Source organism: Ixodes scapularis, unplaced genomic scaffold, assembly GCF_016920785.2.
Source record: "Ixodes scapularis isolate PalLabHiFi unplaced genomic scaffold, ASM1692078v2 PGA_scaffold9__187_contigs__length_104089568, whole genome shotgun sequence".
In the NCBI taxonomy this organism is placed as follows: Eukaryota; Metazoa; Arthropoda; class Arachnida; order Ixodida; family Ixodidae; genus Ixodes; species Ixodes scapularis.
This window is the reverse complement of record NW_024609884.1, coordinates 29,311,410-29,330,126: the sequence shown is the minus strand read 5'-3', so window position 1 is coordinate 29,330,126 and position 18,717 is coordinate 29,311,410. Positions and strand designations below refer to the sequence as shown.

The window sequence follows — 18,717 nt, the reverse complement described above, 5'->3', positions numbered from 1 at the left end:
TGAAAGTAGTTTTTGTTCAGTATTTTAGATTGGAAAAGAAACAAATGCAGTTAATAAAGCACGGAGGCAAGAAATGACTTGTCGACATACCCGCCACCAAGCGGTGGAAAAGGCGATGCATACTAGAAAGGGGTAGTGGAATCAGGCACCGACGCGTGCCACGCATTGCTGTGAAGCGGCGAACGTAGAAAGGCCCAGAATGTTCGCGGCGGCGGTCATATGGGCTGGAGGATCCGGCCGGTTCCGAGCGTTCCGAAGGTTTCTGGCGGGCAGGTTTAGCTTGCGGTTTGGCTGTTTGGCGGTTTGGCAGCACGAAGTGGCTCCCCTTCTAAACTGATCTTTACCCGTGTTTGCTGTCTTTTGTGACCAATGAAGTGTCATGCCGAATTAATGTTTAGTCGTGCAGCAAATGCAATGCGAGCCCCTCTTCATCCAGCCTATCCAGTACATGCTTTAGTGGTGCCCTCTCGAGCCGTCGACACTGAGTGCGGCAGCCGTGAGAGCTCGCTGAGCTCACTACCCCTCCTCTAGTTGACGGCCACCCAAGCCAGGACCAGGGCGTCATAAAGGTTATTTTTTGCTTGTTTTTGTAATTTTAATTTGCCTATGACTTTTGCCTATGACTACGTTCAGTGCGCTCAGGTTCAGTGCAAATTAAAAACCAGTCAAGAAGTCTTTGCAGGGCCCCTTTAAATCAAACGTCCCATTATCCATGACAAAATGTTTCGACATTGGCATGAAAAAGACCGAAGTCCATATTGGTTTGTAGAAAAATTGTGGTTTTAATTTGTAACTTTCGATCAAAGCAAGTTTGTTCTTTCATATTTTCATGAAACAAATTCACCACACAGCCATTTAGCAGATTTATTCAGTGGAATTGGGTCCATTCAACCCTCGCTGCAGGTAGAAAAAGTATGAAACATGTGCAAAACAAATTCTGCCAGCAGCTTAGAAAAGTATAATGTGTCACTGAATGCATGACACTGTCAATTTACAGTAAGAAGGACACCTGCGGAATGTTTTGGCGATTTCCTTTTGCTAACCAAAACACCCCCTCCAATTTCGATGTGGCCACATGAGACCCATCATGTAAACTACACCTACAGGCTCGTTGCACCTACAGGCTTGTTGCCCATGCACTCATATGTGGCGAGCAAGAACAAAGATTGGTTCTGTGCCACCACAAGTCACAAACAAGAGAAAGTTGGGAGCTACTCACCAGGGAGAAGAGAGGAAGCACCCTCTTAACAAAGATCTGCACCCAGAACTGCACAAACTGGACATATGTCGAGTGGACATCAGCAGCTGGCGAGAGCAGCCCCGTTGGCGGGTGGAACTTGACATTCCACGGCTTGTAGCCCCCAAAGAACTGCACCACCTTTACATTCCGACCAAACCTGGGGAAAGAACCGGACAGACTATAAACCTGTTCTCATGAACACAAGTGCCACCCTTTTTTCAGATGAATGAATTTGTAGGTGGATGGATGCGACAGCTTTCAGCCACTTCCAAATGCTTTTTAGCACCCAAGATTTTAAGAAAATTTGTGGTTACCCTTGGAAATGGCCTATGTCAAAGGCCACCAGACTTAGGCCATATGATGGGCCCTTTATAATTGTTTGAAAAAGGGTGGAATACTTCATATTCGCACATACAATAACATTTTCGGGTGAATAAATGGTGGCACAGACATCCGAGAACATGCCTTAAAAGGGTAGACGTGGAGAATACTGAACATTTGATATTGAAAGTTTGTTTCCTTAAAACTACTAGATGTAAACTCTATTTTAAATCACTGATCCATTTAAAACTGTTTAGAGTGTATGCTATCTTGTACGGTCCCACTACCATGCGGGCAGTGAAAAACGCTTGCATCCCATTTCCCAAAAATTCTAAATTTAGACATCATTTTTGGATAAGCAAAGGTCTTGGAATTTCACACAACCCAAACGTGAACAACCCTAACACTGTTTCTATAGAAGGAAACATAGGACATTTGTTAACACATTCCTCGTAAGATAATTGGTGATCCAAAAACCCAAGATTACTACTTGTTCAACAGAAGAAGTTTGGTTGGAATTCCAAATTCATACACCTATATGAAAACATTCTAAGATTATGTTTTATAATTTAGGTGCTCACATTTGCAAGATTCTTTTGCAAAATTAGATGGCCATAAAAGGCCCACAAACAAAGTAGGCACTGAGTGCTTCCATAATCAATTTACCCCATCCAAAGCTGACTGAACTTGACCAATTTTATCTTTATGATATGTCAAACAATGCAGCTTAATTGGCGAGAATCAGTGGCCGAGTGTGTTAGCGTATCGCAGCTCAAGTCCATGTAAAGTGAAAACTTGCGCTGCAGAACCCGTCTGACCCCTGCCAATGTTTCGATATGTGTAAGCATTGCACTGGCGTTTGTACTGCACTAGTTGTACTGCACTAGCTACATTTCTCATGTAAAGTATGAACCAGTCTTGCCATATCACTCATGCTGTCCATCAAATTGTTTAAAAGTCAAAATGTCTACTACGCTGTCTATCACCTACCCCACGGTGCCTAAACAAGTTTGCAGTTGAAAAATGAGAGTGCAAAATGGTTAGGGAAGTGTCTATAAATTTTTAAAACCACTCGGGCTTTGTTTCATTTCAGGCTTCCTCACCCTTCTGGCTCAATGAGATTCAATGTGAAGTATTCCACCTAGTAGCACCAATGTGCACAACTTACCACTTGCACATTGACACTCTTAGGAGCATTGCAGAAAAGGTAATCTGGGAAAAAGGTTGATTGAGGTGAAGCCAACTTAGGGGAGATAAACCTTATGGGTACCAATGAGCATGTAGGTTGCTCATTGCTGTCCTTAGAAACATTGCAGAGAAGCTGAAATCCTGGAAAAGGGGTACTTTTTAATCCAGGTGAAGCCAACTTTACGAAGATCTCAAGCAATGTCAAACTTCAAAATTAAGGCACTTTGTACCAAAAATGTGCAGATTGGGTGCACTTCCTGGAGATCAGTGTAATCCTACACAAATTTACTGACGAATCTAATTTAAACCACTGGAGAAAAACACAGGTTTGCACAACTTGGTAACTAACTGGATGCTCACTGTGTATGTGTCACTGCGTATGTGTCACTGTGTATTTGAACCCTCTTCAAATTGTGCATGTATCCATACTGCCCTTCAAATATCAAGCAAAAACCTTATCACTGTAGTCTCTAAGGTGTCTAGAAAAGTTGTTTCGTGCTCAATCGGCTACTGTTATTTTGTTTTTCTCACTGATACTCATTAACTGTTACTCAAGATACACATAGTTGCTTATTCATACGGCTTCTCATTTATGCACATTCAATTCGGCATTAAAATCCACTCAATTGTTGTCTCACTTTCTACATTCAAATTGTGGATTTTTAGTGAAATATGACATTAAACCTTTCTTCTGTTAACAGTATATGCACATTAGTTTATGCATCAAAATGAAAAAAGATTTCAGCTCTTTTTTCCAGCAGGGCAGAAAGCCACTATTCTGTTTTTTTATCTTTCATGCTCCTTTGGGGTCACTTCACTTTGAAAGCCACTTTTCAATTATTCTTCTACTTTGGCAGCCTCCTTCGAAGTAATTTTTGTCCTCTGAAAGTCAAGTCGCTGTTTTGTTTTCTCATCTTTTGTGCACTTTTGAAATCATTTAAAGAATGTCAGTGATGTGATCGGCTCAAGTTAGTTTAGAGCACCTTTTGCAGCAGCCGAAAGTTTATTTCAGAACACAAGCAGACACTTCATCCTCACTGATTCCACAGCAAATACTGTCTCAAGATTCACGTACTGGCCTGTCGAACAAAAGGCTATAATGCTTTGTCTGCCTTCCCACTTCTGTGCAACCACTTCTAGCATCCACTGCACAGTAAGGCTTGATTCACTCAAACTCTCCGCAACCCACGTGTCCCCGTCGCAGTTGACGTTAGCAGTGTGATGCAAGTGCGGAGCAGAGGGTTCGACGTCACAGGCGTGCTTTGGCGAGTTAGTTTCGGTTTTAAGTTGTGTACAAGGATGGCATTTTCTGTCCCATAGTGCCCACTACCAACTTTTGAAACAAAATGTCACGTCACAGTGAGACTATAAATAAGGAGGTCAAGCATCAATTCTCCAACCACATTATGCCCCAGAAACTGATGATTTAAAAAGTTGGTAAAAACTTTTTAATTAATTAGCAGTAACTAACAAATTTTGCCTCTTTTCTAGTGGCCCCCACGGTCCCGAACTTAGCAGCCCCAAGCTAGAAAAACCCAAATGCAAGTTTCCTGTTCCATATATACCGGGTGTTTTTGCGAAGACTTTCAAAAATCCTAAAAATTAGGGCGATTGAAAAAAGAAGAAACTCTCTTCGGGAACAAACTACCAGCCACGGCGGACGTCAGGAATAGCCAAAAACCTACTAATTAGCCAGAAAATTAATTAAAATTCGATAATTAACTTTTTAATTAGGGGAAAAAGACATGATTCCAATTAGAAAGTTGCTGAGCGTTATCGAAAACCACTAAATCAGTCATTTTCAAAAGGACTTTCGGCGCGTGAGAAGCGCAGTAGTGCGCTGAAGTTACCACTCGTGGAGCAGGTACAAGGCTGGGGCTAGATAAGAGGCGGAAAAATCGCGCGGGCGCCTTACCGCAACCGCTAGCCTTGTACCTGCTCCACGAGTGGTAATTTTAGTGCGCTACTACTCGTCTCACACGCTCAAAGTCTTTCTGAAAATGACTGATTTAGTGGTTTTCAATAATGCTCAGCAACTTTCTAATTGGAACCATATGTCTATTTCCCCTAATTAAAAAGTTAATTAACAAGTTTTAATTAATTATCTGGCTAATTAGTAGGTTTTTGGCAATTCCTCACGTCCGCCGTGGCTGGTAGTTTGTTCCCAAAGAGAGTTTCTTCTTTTTTCAATCGCCCTAATTTTTAGGATTTTTGAAAGTCTTTGCGAAAACACCCGGTATATATATACCTATATATGCATGCATGCATGCATGCATGCACAAACAGACACACACACACACACACACAAACACACACTTTCTCTATCTAGAGGTGGTAACTAAACAAGCAATTTCACATAAAAATTAAACCAATAGTGCAGCCCAGCTACACCACATAATAAACCAATTACGCGAAGTAATTACGCGAAGTAAAATTTTTGCGTCCGTATTTACTCGCATAATGAACGGACCTTTTATCCTGAAAAATCGAAGTAACTTCTCATCTCTTTGCGCGCGGCGCCCGACCCCGTAACCACACTAAGCTGTGCAAAAAAAAAAAAAAAAAAAAAACTCCTTTGTTTTATTTTTCTCTTAGTTCCTTGGTTTTTTTTTTTTTTTTTTTTTTTTTTTTGCCGCCTTTCGCAAGCTGTTTTGTTGGCTTAGGCATTGCTTAGGCGAGTGCTCTCCTCTTATCTTTCTTATCTCCTTGCGCGCGACGCACGACCCCCGTACCAAACTGCGCTGTGCAAAAAAAAAAAAAGAAGAAAACAAAAGCTCCTCTTTGTTTTCGTTTTCTCTAGTTCCGTGGGTTTTTCTTTTTTTTTTTTTTTTGCCGCCTTTCGCAAGCTGTTTCGTTCGCTTACAGCGCTTCTCCGCTTCTCTTTCTTACCTCCTTGTGCGCGGCGGCGCGCGAACCCCAAATCCAGACTGCGCTGTGCAAAAAAAAAAAAAAAAAAAAAAAGCTCCTCTCCATGTTTTTTTTTCTTGCTTCCGTTGGATCTTTGCGAATTTTTTTTAACGCCTTTTGCAAGGCGTTTTGTTCGCCCACGCTGCCCGTGCATTCGCGACCTCGCTGCACCAGGATAGAAAAGTGCGTTCATTTCGCGCGCGTGGGGGGAGGGGGTCAAAATTTGGACGTCCGAGTTGGGGGGCGTTTATTACGCAAGTGAAAAAAAAAAGTCGAAATTTTGAGAGCCAACTAGGGGGGTGCGTTCATTGTGCGAGTAAATACTTAATTTGTGATGGCGAGAAGGAAAGACCTACATGATGGACATGGCATTTGAACCAATGTTGATCGGCGATTCTTCAGGCTGCAAGGTGAGTCAGTTGGAGGCTGCACTTCTGACTGACGCAAGGTTGTGGTATGCTTACCAACTGGTGCATTGTCATCCCTTTTTTCGGTGCCCATCAAAGAAAGGGTGGGAGACTGACTGCTTTTAGGAGTGGGACGCATGTGCAGACAGTGTGTGACTTTCTGGACTTTGCGGAGCAGGCGGATCGAGTTAGATCCATAAAAACGTGCATCTTTAGTGCACCTTCATAAACATTTAAATGCAGACTTACTGCTTGAAGGCAGGCTTGTAGGTGTAGCTAACGTTGGCCATCAAGTTGTAGATGAAGGGCAACTTGCGATTGATGTCCGAAGACCAGTTCCTAAAGTATGTGTTTAAAAGTCCCTGATCTCCTCCTGAACAGACAACAGGTGATAGCCAGTCAACGTGGATCTCCATGTAATGCACTCCGAAATATATTGGAACATTACAGTCGATATAGACGACATACCATCGAAGCTTCCCTGGCGCTCTGCAAAGCTGATGAGGTCCCAGAAAGTCTCCATTGATGGGACATACACAAAGACACCACTGTTGAAGCAATCGGGCCAGCCGATGTCGGGTACAGCGGACAGTTCATCTCGGTCAAAAAGTTCATCACAGTTTTGGACCACCTGTAACAGAGCCAAACATTGAACCAGAATTATAGCCTACACAAGGAAATTAAGCAAGCCTTTTCCTGGTAGACTCACATCAGCTAGGGAGCTATCTGTATGTATGCGCACTCAATTTTTTTTTATATTGCCACAAGCATTTGAAGCATTCATTTCGGGAGTTCAGCCTCGAACAAAAAATGTATTGTGCCCAGAGCAGCAAATGCCAGGAAATAGTGTAAACACCACAGAATGAGCACTGTGATGAGGCAGGGGTGAAAAATCTTAATCCAACCCCCAAAGGTATATATTAAGACTGCAGTGATGTGATTGGTCAAAGCAATTTTGAAACAGAAAAAATAACATAAGCACACACTTCATTTTCCTCTACACTACTGCAAATATTATGCTAAGATTCGTGTGTTGGTCTCATGAACCGAAAGACAATGCTTTGTTTTTTCTAATCTGGTTTAAGAATTGCAGTTTTATTAGTACCTTCAGAACTTTAACAAAACAAGAACATGGGTCCACTAAATTATTATATTTTAATATTGTTTCAGTTGCATGGCACGTTTGATTCCTTTGAATACAGAACACTGCTTGGTTGTGCATAGAAGCAAAAACATAGCAACAGGATGTTGACTGATGAATGACAGTGTGAACTGCAGTGCTTATTTTCTATACAGAATCAAGGGTAAAGCAAATAGTATATTCCACTGAAATAATGTTAAAATATAATAATTTAGTGGACCCAATTCATGTTTTGTTAAAGTTCTAAAGGTACTAATAAAACTGCAATTCTTAAACCAGATTAAAAAAAAAAGCTTTTGTATTTTATTATGTACATCAATAACATTTTATATGTAGAGCTTGTAACAACAAAAATTGCCATGTGAATGATAAATACAAGGCTTCATAAAAACAATCGCACTGAACTCGTTAAGGTTGTTTCCAAGCTTCCATCCCCTGCTCCAGATAATTTAGTTTTAGTGCACTCTATTGACTGTGCCATCGAACAATTAAGAGCCATATCAACGAAATAACTAAACAAGAGAGTTGACAAAAAATAAACCTATACAGCAGTCCATACAAATCGTTCAGCAATACTCAATTATCCTTGCTAAATATCGAATTTTAAAAATACACTGTCAGAATGTTGCAGTCCATTATACTATATATAATAGCCACAGCTTTATTCAGAAATCATGTCACGTACTGCCCTGGAAGGGTGCTTTCCTCTTAGCACGCGGGTGCGCTATGGCAAAACCAAATGTGCAAAACTGCAATGTCCATTGCGATTTACGCTTTACTGAAGTACACCAGTGTGCGGTGAGAACCGCAATCACCGAAGCAAGATAACCTACAAGAACAAACCACGCACACGACAAATACTGCGAAACTTCCGAGTACTGACAGTGTTTGATATACTAGATAAAATAAAATAGTACAATATTTGACGCTATAATCGAAAGCTCGGAAAATTTGCACAAGCCAATCGTAGCAATCTGGCAGTGTAGTGGGGCCTGAGCTATTACCATGAAATACAGGAGAAGCGCCCACCCTACTTCCACTAAAAACTACCGTAATCTGGGAATGGGCACTTGTTAGGTCATCAATTTTACCTATATATGTATTGTGCATATTTTTACAAATGATGCAAAATTTGGGTGTGGGCGCTCAGTATGGAATGGGCAGAGGCTCGGTATTTTACGGTAGATTAATGTAGGCATAAGCACTTGTCCGGTCAAATCGAGTGCCTAATGTATAATTTACAGATTTCCCAAGTTTGGGAAATGTTAATAGTGGGCGCTTCCACGATATTTTACCATAGAGTTTAAGTATTATAAGTGTTACTGACTTTTGGTGCAATGTTGGCACAAATTCCGCAAATTTTGGCAAAAGGTAGCAGGATGTAGAAGGGTAAGCACCTTGGCTCAAATGGCACATCAATTTTGTCATTATCACTACCAATTCAACTTCTAAAATAAAAAAAAAATAAAAAAAAAAAGAAAGAAACACCTGGTCTCATTGGTATCCTTTATTCAAAGTTTTAGATAAAACTTGAAATTGGTCTTTCCATACAGCATTTTTATGCATCACTTGACTAATTGGTGCACTTTGTATTTTTCTAAATTTCTTCCATAGTTTTACTGTAATGTTGCTCACGCTGCTATATGAGTGTCTGCTTCGAACTGTATACATTGTTGTTTGGTTGTGTGCACATACAGTTTTCACCGAAGATATTAAACATTCAATGTTCACAACATGGTTAATTGCTTCAGGTGTCTGCAATAAGAAACAATGTTCAGTAGTTGAATAGGTTTCAAGTGGATTAAATTAATTTTCGTAGGCATCACAGAAGGAATAACAATGAAATTTACGAATTTTTACAGCAGTGGTACAACCTTCGAGTCATCATACCAAATATGCGTGATAAAGTTCTACAACAGAAAGTGGGATATTCTAAAGGGGGTTACCACAAAATTGCTCTTTATTTCAAAGTAGCTCAAGCATTAAGTTTTAAATCAAGGATTAAAAAAATGGTGTAAGGACACCGTCTCAACATAGAGCAAAATGTAATTAGCAGAAATACAAGTCACGGACGTCGGCAGCGTCCAAAGAAAGCACGTCTTTGTGGGCCCAAGAAACAATTTTTCAACTTTTTTCATCTTAGCTTTGCTCCTCAACTCACAAATTGCACAGCGTACCAAACAGTTCGAGAAGAGGAAAGGAGGAATTCCCCTCTTGCTCGGACCCTCGTTTGTGTACCCGAACATCATCGTTCTCCCCCTAGACTTTGTTTCGCCTTAAGTCCAGATGCAGTCAACACTAGGAGCTGATGGTACCAATCAGATATCTTCAAAAGTGCAACATCATGGTGTTCCTCAGGTTTCTACAAGCCTTCTATCATCGCTTAACCAATCAAACAGAAAAGGCCCAGTGACTTGCGCTTTTGATACTGCTTGATTGGTCCCATTACCTCGTAGCGTCGGCTGCGTCTTAAGCTGGAAAAAACACAGAAGATTAGACTGTTCCTTAAAATGTGGACAAAAGTGGCTTTCCCCACCTCATTCACCTCTAAGCTGACAGTGCTGTGGAAGTTACATGCTCGTTGGGCCAGCCACATTTCCATCTTTTGCCACGTCATCACGCTCCCTCGCGCATACCCACGCAAAGTGAAGGGGGTCAGGTGATGAAAGGGAGGCGGCTGATTGGTCCGGCAAGCGCGTAGCTTCCACCGCAATGTCAGCTTAGGGGTGAAGGGAATATAGTGAGGTTGGGTGTCATGTGACGTGCATCGGGGCCAGGTGACGTTGGGCACCGAAAATATATCACAGTGAAAAGGCAGAAATCTTTCGAAGGGAAGGAGGTATGAAATAGTCTGCTATGTTTTTAAATCTTCGTACTGAAAATCAGGCTTTTGACTTTCTGCCTTCTTTCTTTTGACGCACTAAACCGATATGCTATTAGTAAAATCCCAATCTAAATTCATTTATCTCAGCCAAAAATTTGTTTCATGGCCCCTTTAAACAGTAGTTCCTATACACCTACTACGTATTTACAACAAGCGTGCACATGTGCAGAAACCAGCTTTGCGAGAGACGAGGCGTCTGCACGAGTGCCATGCTGTCGGCAATACTGTTGCTATGGTGTAATGTCGTGCGTTGGTTCATACTATCGACCTAGGCATGTGGTGTATGAACTGTTCCATCCACTCACTGAGCTAAGGCGGTCACGATTTGAAATCTCAAGACCCCCCACCTCCCCAACATTGCAAGTAATTTACACCTTTCAGGATTAATGAAATATGGTGGAGTGTGCTACCCCGTATTAGTGCCGAACTACATAAACAGAACCTGCAAACAAAAAAGATAAACAGTAGAAACACATTCTTCCAAGTGCCTTACCAAAGCACCAGCATCCAAGAAGACACACTTGGAAAACTGTGTAAGGCGCCAAGCATGAAGCTTGGTGAAGGAGACCCCAATGTCTGGCTGCTCCAAAAGGGTAAGTTTGGTTGTGCCGTGAGTCCCAAGGGAACGAACAGACTGGACTATGTTGAAGACACACGAAAGTAGGTGCCTGAAACAGATAGAGCTCCACCGTTAATCATCTGGCGTGCCACAATCGTCTCCAATAAGTCCTGTTGGCCGAGCAGAATATGTGAGGCACTAACTAGGCGCTATTCAAACCTAATGCATTAGTAGAGGATACTAAAGCTGAGGGGGGTGAGCATATACAAGAAAAAGAAAACCTGCACTCCTGCCAGAAGTATTCAGCTGGTGAACTGACTAAATGTTTAAGGGGGGACACTACCCAGAAAAAACAATTTCAACAAAAAAAGTCGATTTAAAAAAAAAAAAAAAAGTCATATTTACATCCACCAACACCTAGAGGGTATTCCTAGAAAGTTTCATTAGTTTACACTGCATAGTAAATTTTTTATAAATTATTTTCGGTCCTCCAATGCTAAAGAAAAGGCAGGGGTTGGAACACTTTGAACACATTTTTCTCCGTTCCATTTTTTGGCATAAATTTCACTTTAGGAAAACTATCGTTTTGTTATTACGTAAATTGAATTCATTTTTATGAGTTCTTCTAGAGTGAAATTTAAAGGGGAAGATAGCTATGAGCTTGTATTTTTTATTTTTGTCATTTTTCATGCTCAAGGATGAAAATTTTGGACAAAGAGTGGAAATTAAAAAACAGTATTTGAGTTTATGTGGCTTTTTTGTCATGAAAAATGGTATAATATAGAAATATAGCTCCATAGCTATCTGCTCTGGACTGTCCTAAAGCAACATAACACATGAAAACCACAAATTTATAAGTATTTTCAAAACGATAGTTTTTCTACGCAGACACGCCCACTTTCATCTTTAAACATTTGCATTTTTTTGTACTTCACCCACCTTAACCAAATTTGGCAGAAATGTTCTCAACATCAACAGAAACAAGCCCTGTAAATGTCATTTAAATCAGACAAGTGGTTGAAAAATTCACTTTTTTAGGTAGTGTCCCCTTAAGTTCCACTGAAAGTTGCATTCTAGTTTGCACCTTACTTTACCTCAGTTACATCCAAGCACACATTTGAGATTTTTGTTGAGTCACAGTTAAATGACTTTCCTTTTTAAGTATCACCCTTGCTTCTAAAAACAAATAACATGAGAATTAAAGGGCACTTAGTTGCAAAAAATAATCTATTAATCGATTTTTGGGCATAGAATTCAAGCAACACTTTTTAAATTTTTCTAGTCAGTTACAAGCAGCATCCTAACTTTTATTTTCATGCATTCTCAGGATACTTAATTTTCCTGAAAAAAAAAAAAAAAGAAAAAAAAGGTCAGAAAATTCTACAAAACTAAAAAGCACCTTAAGTCTTCCCACAGTTACAAGACATCTTTAGGAAGTGGGTAAAATGGGCTTCAGTGCCTCTTGTTGGAGCAGGTGGGCAAGAAAGCAGATTACCTCAATGCAGGAGACACTCCATCGCTGACAAGCACCACTAGAAACCGTGAAGTTCTAGACAGCCGGAGGGAATTGCCAAGCACCATGCATAGCATGGAACTCAGGTCATTATTCGCCATTGTCACATAGGCTTGATTGAGCACGCTTGGTTCCAATGGCTCAGGAACCAGTGGCTGGACCAATTCGGTCATCCAGTCAGAGGTTGAAGACTTTCTCCTCGTATCTTTCTTTTGCAAAGATTGATCTTGCTTGCTGCTATATTCTGAAGATGCTGCACCTGGACCAAGATTGTGCAACTGAAGCTCCGATGGTCGTTTTAGGGATTCGTCATGCAAGCTGACGTTTTCTGTGAAATGAGAACCAGTGTCCTCGTTATTTTCCAATAGATGTGCAGCAATGGCATCTGCATCAAGTGCAGATCTGGTTCCTCCCTGTGACCCGTCAGGAGTGCACTGGAGTGTCTTTTCTGCAGGTGAAATGGAGGAACTATTTTCTACACCCTGGAGTTTTGGCAAACTGTGCTGACCATCATTGTCTGCTGACTGTTTTGGGTTTTCCTGCGATTGTTGTACTTGCACCAAAGCTGCATGTCTTGAGCGTTCCTGGTATACCTCAGATTCTGGATCTTCTACCCTTGGACTGTGTCGTCTAGTAGAAGGTTCACTTTCTCTCTGAACAAATTTGAGAGCTCCAGACGGAAGTGAAACTTTGCTAGTTTTGGGACCAGGAGTTGAATGAAGCTGGGAGTTTGGACTCTGGCTCTGCATTGTCTGGTGTCCTCTGGAAATAGCCACATTACCTCTTGAAGATTGGTTATCATTATGATCCAACGAAGGATCTGTCAAAAAAGAGCTTGAAGTCCAACGACTTTTTAACAGATCCATTTTCTCTCGTGCACACCAGCTGCATGCTGGGGGATCCTTTCCTTTTATAATAATATCCACAGTGAGCTGCTGCAGAAGTGTCTGGATTGCAGACACATACTGCATCATCGACTGCGAGCATGAGCTGCATAACAATGGTTGCTGAAGGTCTGTGGGTAGTTTGAACCGTGCATCTAACATTTTCACATAGTGCTCATCGAAATCGTCCGATTCATATGCTCCATGTCTACTGCACAGACCATTTTCTTTTCCAAAAACATTTAGGACATCACTCTTCACTGATCCATTTTCATTCTGCTGGTGTTGTTCACTGGCTTGCTCTGCAGATGCAAGTTCCAACAAAGTTTCCTGCATATCAGGAACCTCTGGAAATGTTGGAAACGCATATTCCTCGACCGTGCTCTCTTGCGCTGCACAATCAAAATTTGCTGCTGTAGCACCTTTTATGTTGGCATCAACAGAAGTACTCTGTGAAGGTTTAGTATTACCGAAGCTTTGTTCACTGTTATCAGCCAATCTCTCACTCAAAACTTTGGTTAATTCGTGCGGAAGAAGAGTTTCTCCACTGAAAGCCTGGGAGCTGAGCAAGTCGAGATCATCTTGAAAATCTGCAGCAGGTTTGCTGCTGGAAGAGCTAGTCGGAGGATGCAGGTCATCTTCAATAACAAGGGATGGTGGGAGATCAGTCTGGTTGACTCCCTTGTAGGGTAGCAGGTATTTCTCAAGCCTAGAAAAAAAAGTTAAATTCCATATTAGGACTACCCGCAGATTTTATAATGCCTACAATACCAAGCAAATCGGCAGTAGGTGCAGAGTCGAGCTATAGTCACTACTGGGACAAGAACTTTTGTTTTGTCTACTGCCAGTGTGAGCCCACTGGGCTATACATACCATCCACTCTCACATGCAATTAATGCACTGCCGAAACCAGTACCTTGTGCTAGGGGAAGCGAGCATGCACTTCTTGTCCTGTTACTAAAGTCAATATGTCTTGCTGACTGCAACATGATTAAGTTCAGCATTTACACTAACAGAATCAGTCTCAACAACAAATATACTGACTGTGTCATTGTTAAATATTTCTCAATTAGAAACTTTAATGTTAACAATTCAAAATTAAAGTACCTTAGTGCTGGGTAGAGAATAAAAATCAAGATGATTTAAATCCCGATTTAAATCAAACCGGTTTTACTGGGATAATTGAAATCAAACCTTTCCCGCAAAAATAATCACCCAAATATGCTTCATTTCCCGTTTGTTTATCTTTTGATGCTTTCTATTTGCATTTGCTTTGCTTTAAATCAAAGAATCATCACACAAGAAAAATATTTATATCAGGCGGAACACAAACAAAAACAAGTGCTCTTCTGAGCAAATCGGAGTGTTGAGCTTGATTCCCACCTTTCACTTCAATTGTATGTAACGTCCTATTGCAACAAAATCAAAATGCAAAAGCAATAAATGAAAACTAGAAGAGTAATGTCCTATTGCAATAAAGTCAGAACCCAAAAGTTAAATCAATTAAAGGTGTTTATCTAAAAAAAAAGCAAAAAAAAAAAGCTGCTTTTGTTCTAGCATGGTGAGGTTTACAACAATAAGTTGTTACGTTTAAACATTACCCCCCCCCCCCCCCCCCCCCAAAAAAAAAAAAAATTGATTTTGAAAAATGCCATATTTACATCCACCAACATGTAGTAGTATTCCCAGAAAGTATTTTCGGTCCATCGTTGCTAAAGAAAAGGTAGAGGTTCAAGCACTTTGAATGTGTTTTTCTCGGTTCCACATTTTGGCATAAATTTTACTTTAGAAAAACTTGTTTGGTAACGGGACAAAGGGAAAGGCTCACTCATTGTTTTTCAGAACTGGAATTGAATGAACAATGTAACTGTAAAATATATATATTTTTTTTTTAAATCTGTAAGTGTCTTTTATAAAAGATGTCAAGCTTTTGACAACATAAAAGGCAACAAATGTATTTAATTTTTTAGCGCAATGTTATAATAAAATTATTTACTTTTTGAGAATTTAGCTTTACAGCTACATTTTCCAGGCATTCTGCTGCATATCTACTGAAGAAAAATGTTGGGTATTAGATTAGTCAATTAACAATAGTTTCCTAAGTGTTCCTGATAAAATTTTGGACTGCATTTTGCCACTCAGAACTGCCAGTACATACCGTAAATTTCATTCATTATAAGCCAAACGTTGACCGTGTACTTTACATTTACGGTAGTTCTTATGCACTGTTATCAATAATCGGACGAATTGATCAATCCATCTGTCGCGTTGAAAATACATCTAGTGGTTTTTCTAGCTACAGCAATTTAAATAAAATAAATCTCCCTTATTAAAAAAAATAACATTTTTTTTTTTTTTTTTTAAATTGGTGTGCAGATTTTTTTAACCTACATTTCATTATGGCTTGGGGTCAAACACCAACCCCACAGAAAAGCACAGAAGTGAAACAAAGCAACATGGACAAACGGGTATCCTTTTGCAACCAATACAACGTGCAAGCAAGCTAATTTAATTGAACAAGCAAAAAAACAAAAAAAAGTGAACAAAATTTATATTTTACGGGTTAACTTTAAGAACATGGTCCATCAAAGACCAGAAGCAACTTTCAATTCAATCTCCCCAAAACAACAGGCTCGTCATCCCAACTGACCCAAGCCCTATAGGCCATGCACCTAAAGGTTATTTGTCTAGATAACTCTGATAAAAGCTGTTTATGGCACTTGCAAGACAGGCCACAAGATAAAGTAATCTTGATATGGAAAAAAAAAAAAAAAACCCGCACACACAAAGGAGAAAAGAACAAGCTCCCAAGGACGGCGGAAATGAGGCGATCGACTGGAGAAAACTGCGCTCCCTGCAGCCTAACAACAAACTTCTTTCACAAAATATAATAGAAAGGAACAGACTGGAATACACCGTTTTCTTCCCCTCGTTGCTCCTTTTAACAGATTTGTTATTGTTGGTTTTATGAAGGCGACAAAAGTATTTTGCCTGTCTAATCTAATTTAGGTCACTAGGTGTACCGAGAATCGAATAAAAATCAGGATGTTGAACCGACCCAGAACAAAAAACCGTTATTTTTGACTGAACCAGAATAAAACCGTAATCAAAATAAGCATTGAACATTGAATTAGTCAGGAACGGAACCAAAGACTTAAGTGGCGGTTACCGGTTGATTGGAAAACGCCGCACCTCCTTGCAGGTGGCGGCACGAAGTCACACAAATATTTGTGACGGTGGTGTCAGTGGCGCAGTTTTGACAACAAATTGCAGCGACGTGGAGACAGCTCAATAGTATTGAAACAAACAAAAGTATTTCACGTCTACGAGGAGAATGACTTGGCATTGGTGCGGTCGCATATACTTCTATACCTTGTCTCGCCTTACGATGGAACACAAAGGATGCTACAACGTGCCCTTCCATTTGGGCGGTGCAACGTAGTGGAGTGTGAAGTCACATGACAAGCTACGAGCTATGGATTGGGGCGGGTAGCTCGTGGCGTTCATTGTGGTACATTTTAAGGTGAAACAGAGTATCTAACGCTGCCAAGAGGCTAAAAAGCTATTCTTTGTGTGTCTGGCAATATTCCTGAAGGAGAGAAAAGGCAAACAAACATCAAAATAAAAACAAAAAGCTGACGGCTGTCGGCGTGTTTATCCTGCGGTGGCAAAATCTAAAGGCGCCAAGAGGCAAAGCCGTGTCAAGCACGACCAACACCGCGGTGCCGGTTGCCTGGATGCCAATCGCCCAGTGCAGCCCACAACCCTGGTCACTGCTTGAAGAATTTTTTGGTGTGTGTGTGTACATTCTTCAGAGGTAGCATGTCGGCTGTTTTGTTATCTCCATTTTTGTTTTAATCATCTTCAGATCGCCCTTCACTGTCTTTGTCCTCTTAACTCAGTCATCCGAGCATGGCGCTTGGGCGTGCAAGGAGGGCAGTTTGAGAGTATGATGCATACTACCGTCACTGTGTCCCTGTACGTGCCGGATGATTGACTTCACATGTGAGTACTGTACTTTGGTACTGTTTCTGAGGGCCTTTAATTTGTGTAGAATGGTGCTTGCGATAAAAAATCAAGATCACAAAAGAAAACTAAGCAAGTATTTGTTTTCCTGTCTGTTTCCGCAGCACGGCTTGTAATGACCTCTTTTTTACTGCAGATGACGTCGTGTTGAACTCTTTTTTCTTAACGACTGGGAAATGTGGACTACCGGTTTGTACTGGATCACGCTTGGTGGAACCAGTAAAGAAACCATTATTTGGAATTCATCACTGAACCAGAACAAAATGCAAAGCTACTGAACCTGAACCGAACCTGAATAATTACCGGTTCGACTCGCCGATAAAAATTAATGATAAAAAATAAACTGCTCCGACTCTACTCAACTTGTTGAGTAAAGTCAGAGCAGTTTTTTTTATCATTATGATTCCCGGCTTTTGGAATATTTTTGCGATAAAAATTAAACAAAACAAAGCACGATTGAAGAAGGTGTCAACCAGCACTCCGAATTTTGCCTTCTTATCAGAAGCTCTAGATAGGTATCCGAGATACATGACTCAAAGAGTTCTTAAAATTCCAAGCATAACTAAAAAAAGAAGAAAAAAAACTTTCGGAGAGGGAGGACGAAAAAAATGTTTTGGGCAAGTTCCAGAAAAACGATGTCACCGGGAGCGCCGTCCAAACAATCCACTCGGGAGGATATTTTGTGGGCATATTGAAGCACAAACACGATAAAACATTGCCACCTCCACTCGGCAGTAATGCATAACATGCAATTTTCTAGAAGGTGTAATCAACGGTTGGCGCCATCCCTTTTCGAAAGTGCATATACGCTCGTCGGTATCGGCACACGATAGAGCAAGGCGAAAGTAATACGTGCGCGTATGTCCAATAAAAGACTATCAAACGTTAGTCGAAGGATTTCGTCTGCGTACCAAAGTTCAGTGAACGCGTATGACCCTGATATGGCAATGAATTACACAGGGGAGCAAAACGCAACACCGCCCACTATTAGGACCGGTTTTGAAAGCTTGCCGGGCCCGTGACACTGGTTTAGGAGGAGAGCCAGACAGGCTGTGACGCTGTGACCATGCGATTTTATTCATAATCACTGGTCGATTCGAATCTTTTAACGGTTAGACATCGGAAAACGCTTGGCATTTGCCCGCATAAGCATTCCACCGGCTAAAACATTGCGTAAGTTCTAACAACGCGTTCACCTTCAACTAATTATAATCAGCTTAAAGTGAATGCAACAGTGATTTGTGAAAAACAAAAATGGCTTCACACACATTAGTGGGAAGAAATCTAGCAACTCGTAAGAAATACGAAAGACTCACTCTGTAGATTCGGAGAATTCAATGCTTAGAGGCTCTCGCTGCGCTGCAGACATTTTCGCCGGGCACTTCTTCCTTAAAACTGAACGCAGGACAAGGGAAACAAACTTAAAAATCCGGGAATTTAGGCACCGGCTCACTGACACTTATAGCATTTTTGCACCGCTTCAGAAAAACGGACCGCACAGAAGATGGTACGGATGCAAACGCCCCGGCAGTGCCGGTTCAGTGACATTTGGTGGCGCGTTCCTCTCTCTGCAGTTCCTCGCGCCGCTCGCGCCACTTGTGCCGTTGCTGTGCCGCCAGCAGCCGCCAGTGTCGCTTTGCCAACTTT

General features: G+C 41.0%; 1 protein-coding gene across 1 annotated transcript in view; it reads right to left on the bottom strand.

Annotated features, from left to right (window-relative positions):
• Window positions 1–18,717, bottom strand: part of LOC8028358 — a 25,354-nt gene extending 6,637 nt beyond the window's left edge. Inside the window, exons 1-6 of the mRNA XM_029971868.4 lie at window positions 18,387–18,717; window positions 12,143–13,753; window positions 10,582–10,756; window positions 6,532–6,694; window positions 6,313–6,436; window positions 1,220–1,397 (exon numbers count right to left, since the gene is read on the bottom strand). Of these exons, the coding sequence (XP_029827728.3) occupies window positions 1,220–1,397; window positions 6,313–6,436; window positions 6,532–6,694; window positions 10,582–10,756; window positions 12,143–13,753; window positions 18,387–18,439 (2,304 nt within the window). The 5' untranslated portion in view covers window positions 18,440–18,717. The remainder of the gene's footprint in view (window positions 1–1,219; window positions 1,398–6,312; window positions 6,437–6,531; window positions 6,695–10,581; window positions 10,757–12,142; window positions 13,754–18,386) is intronic.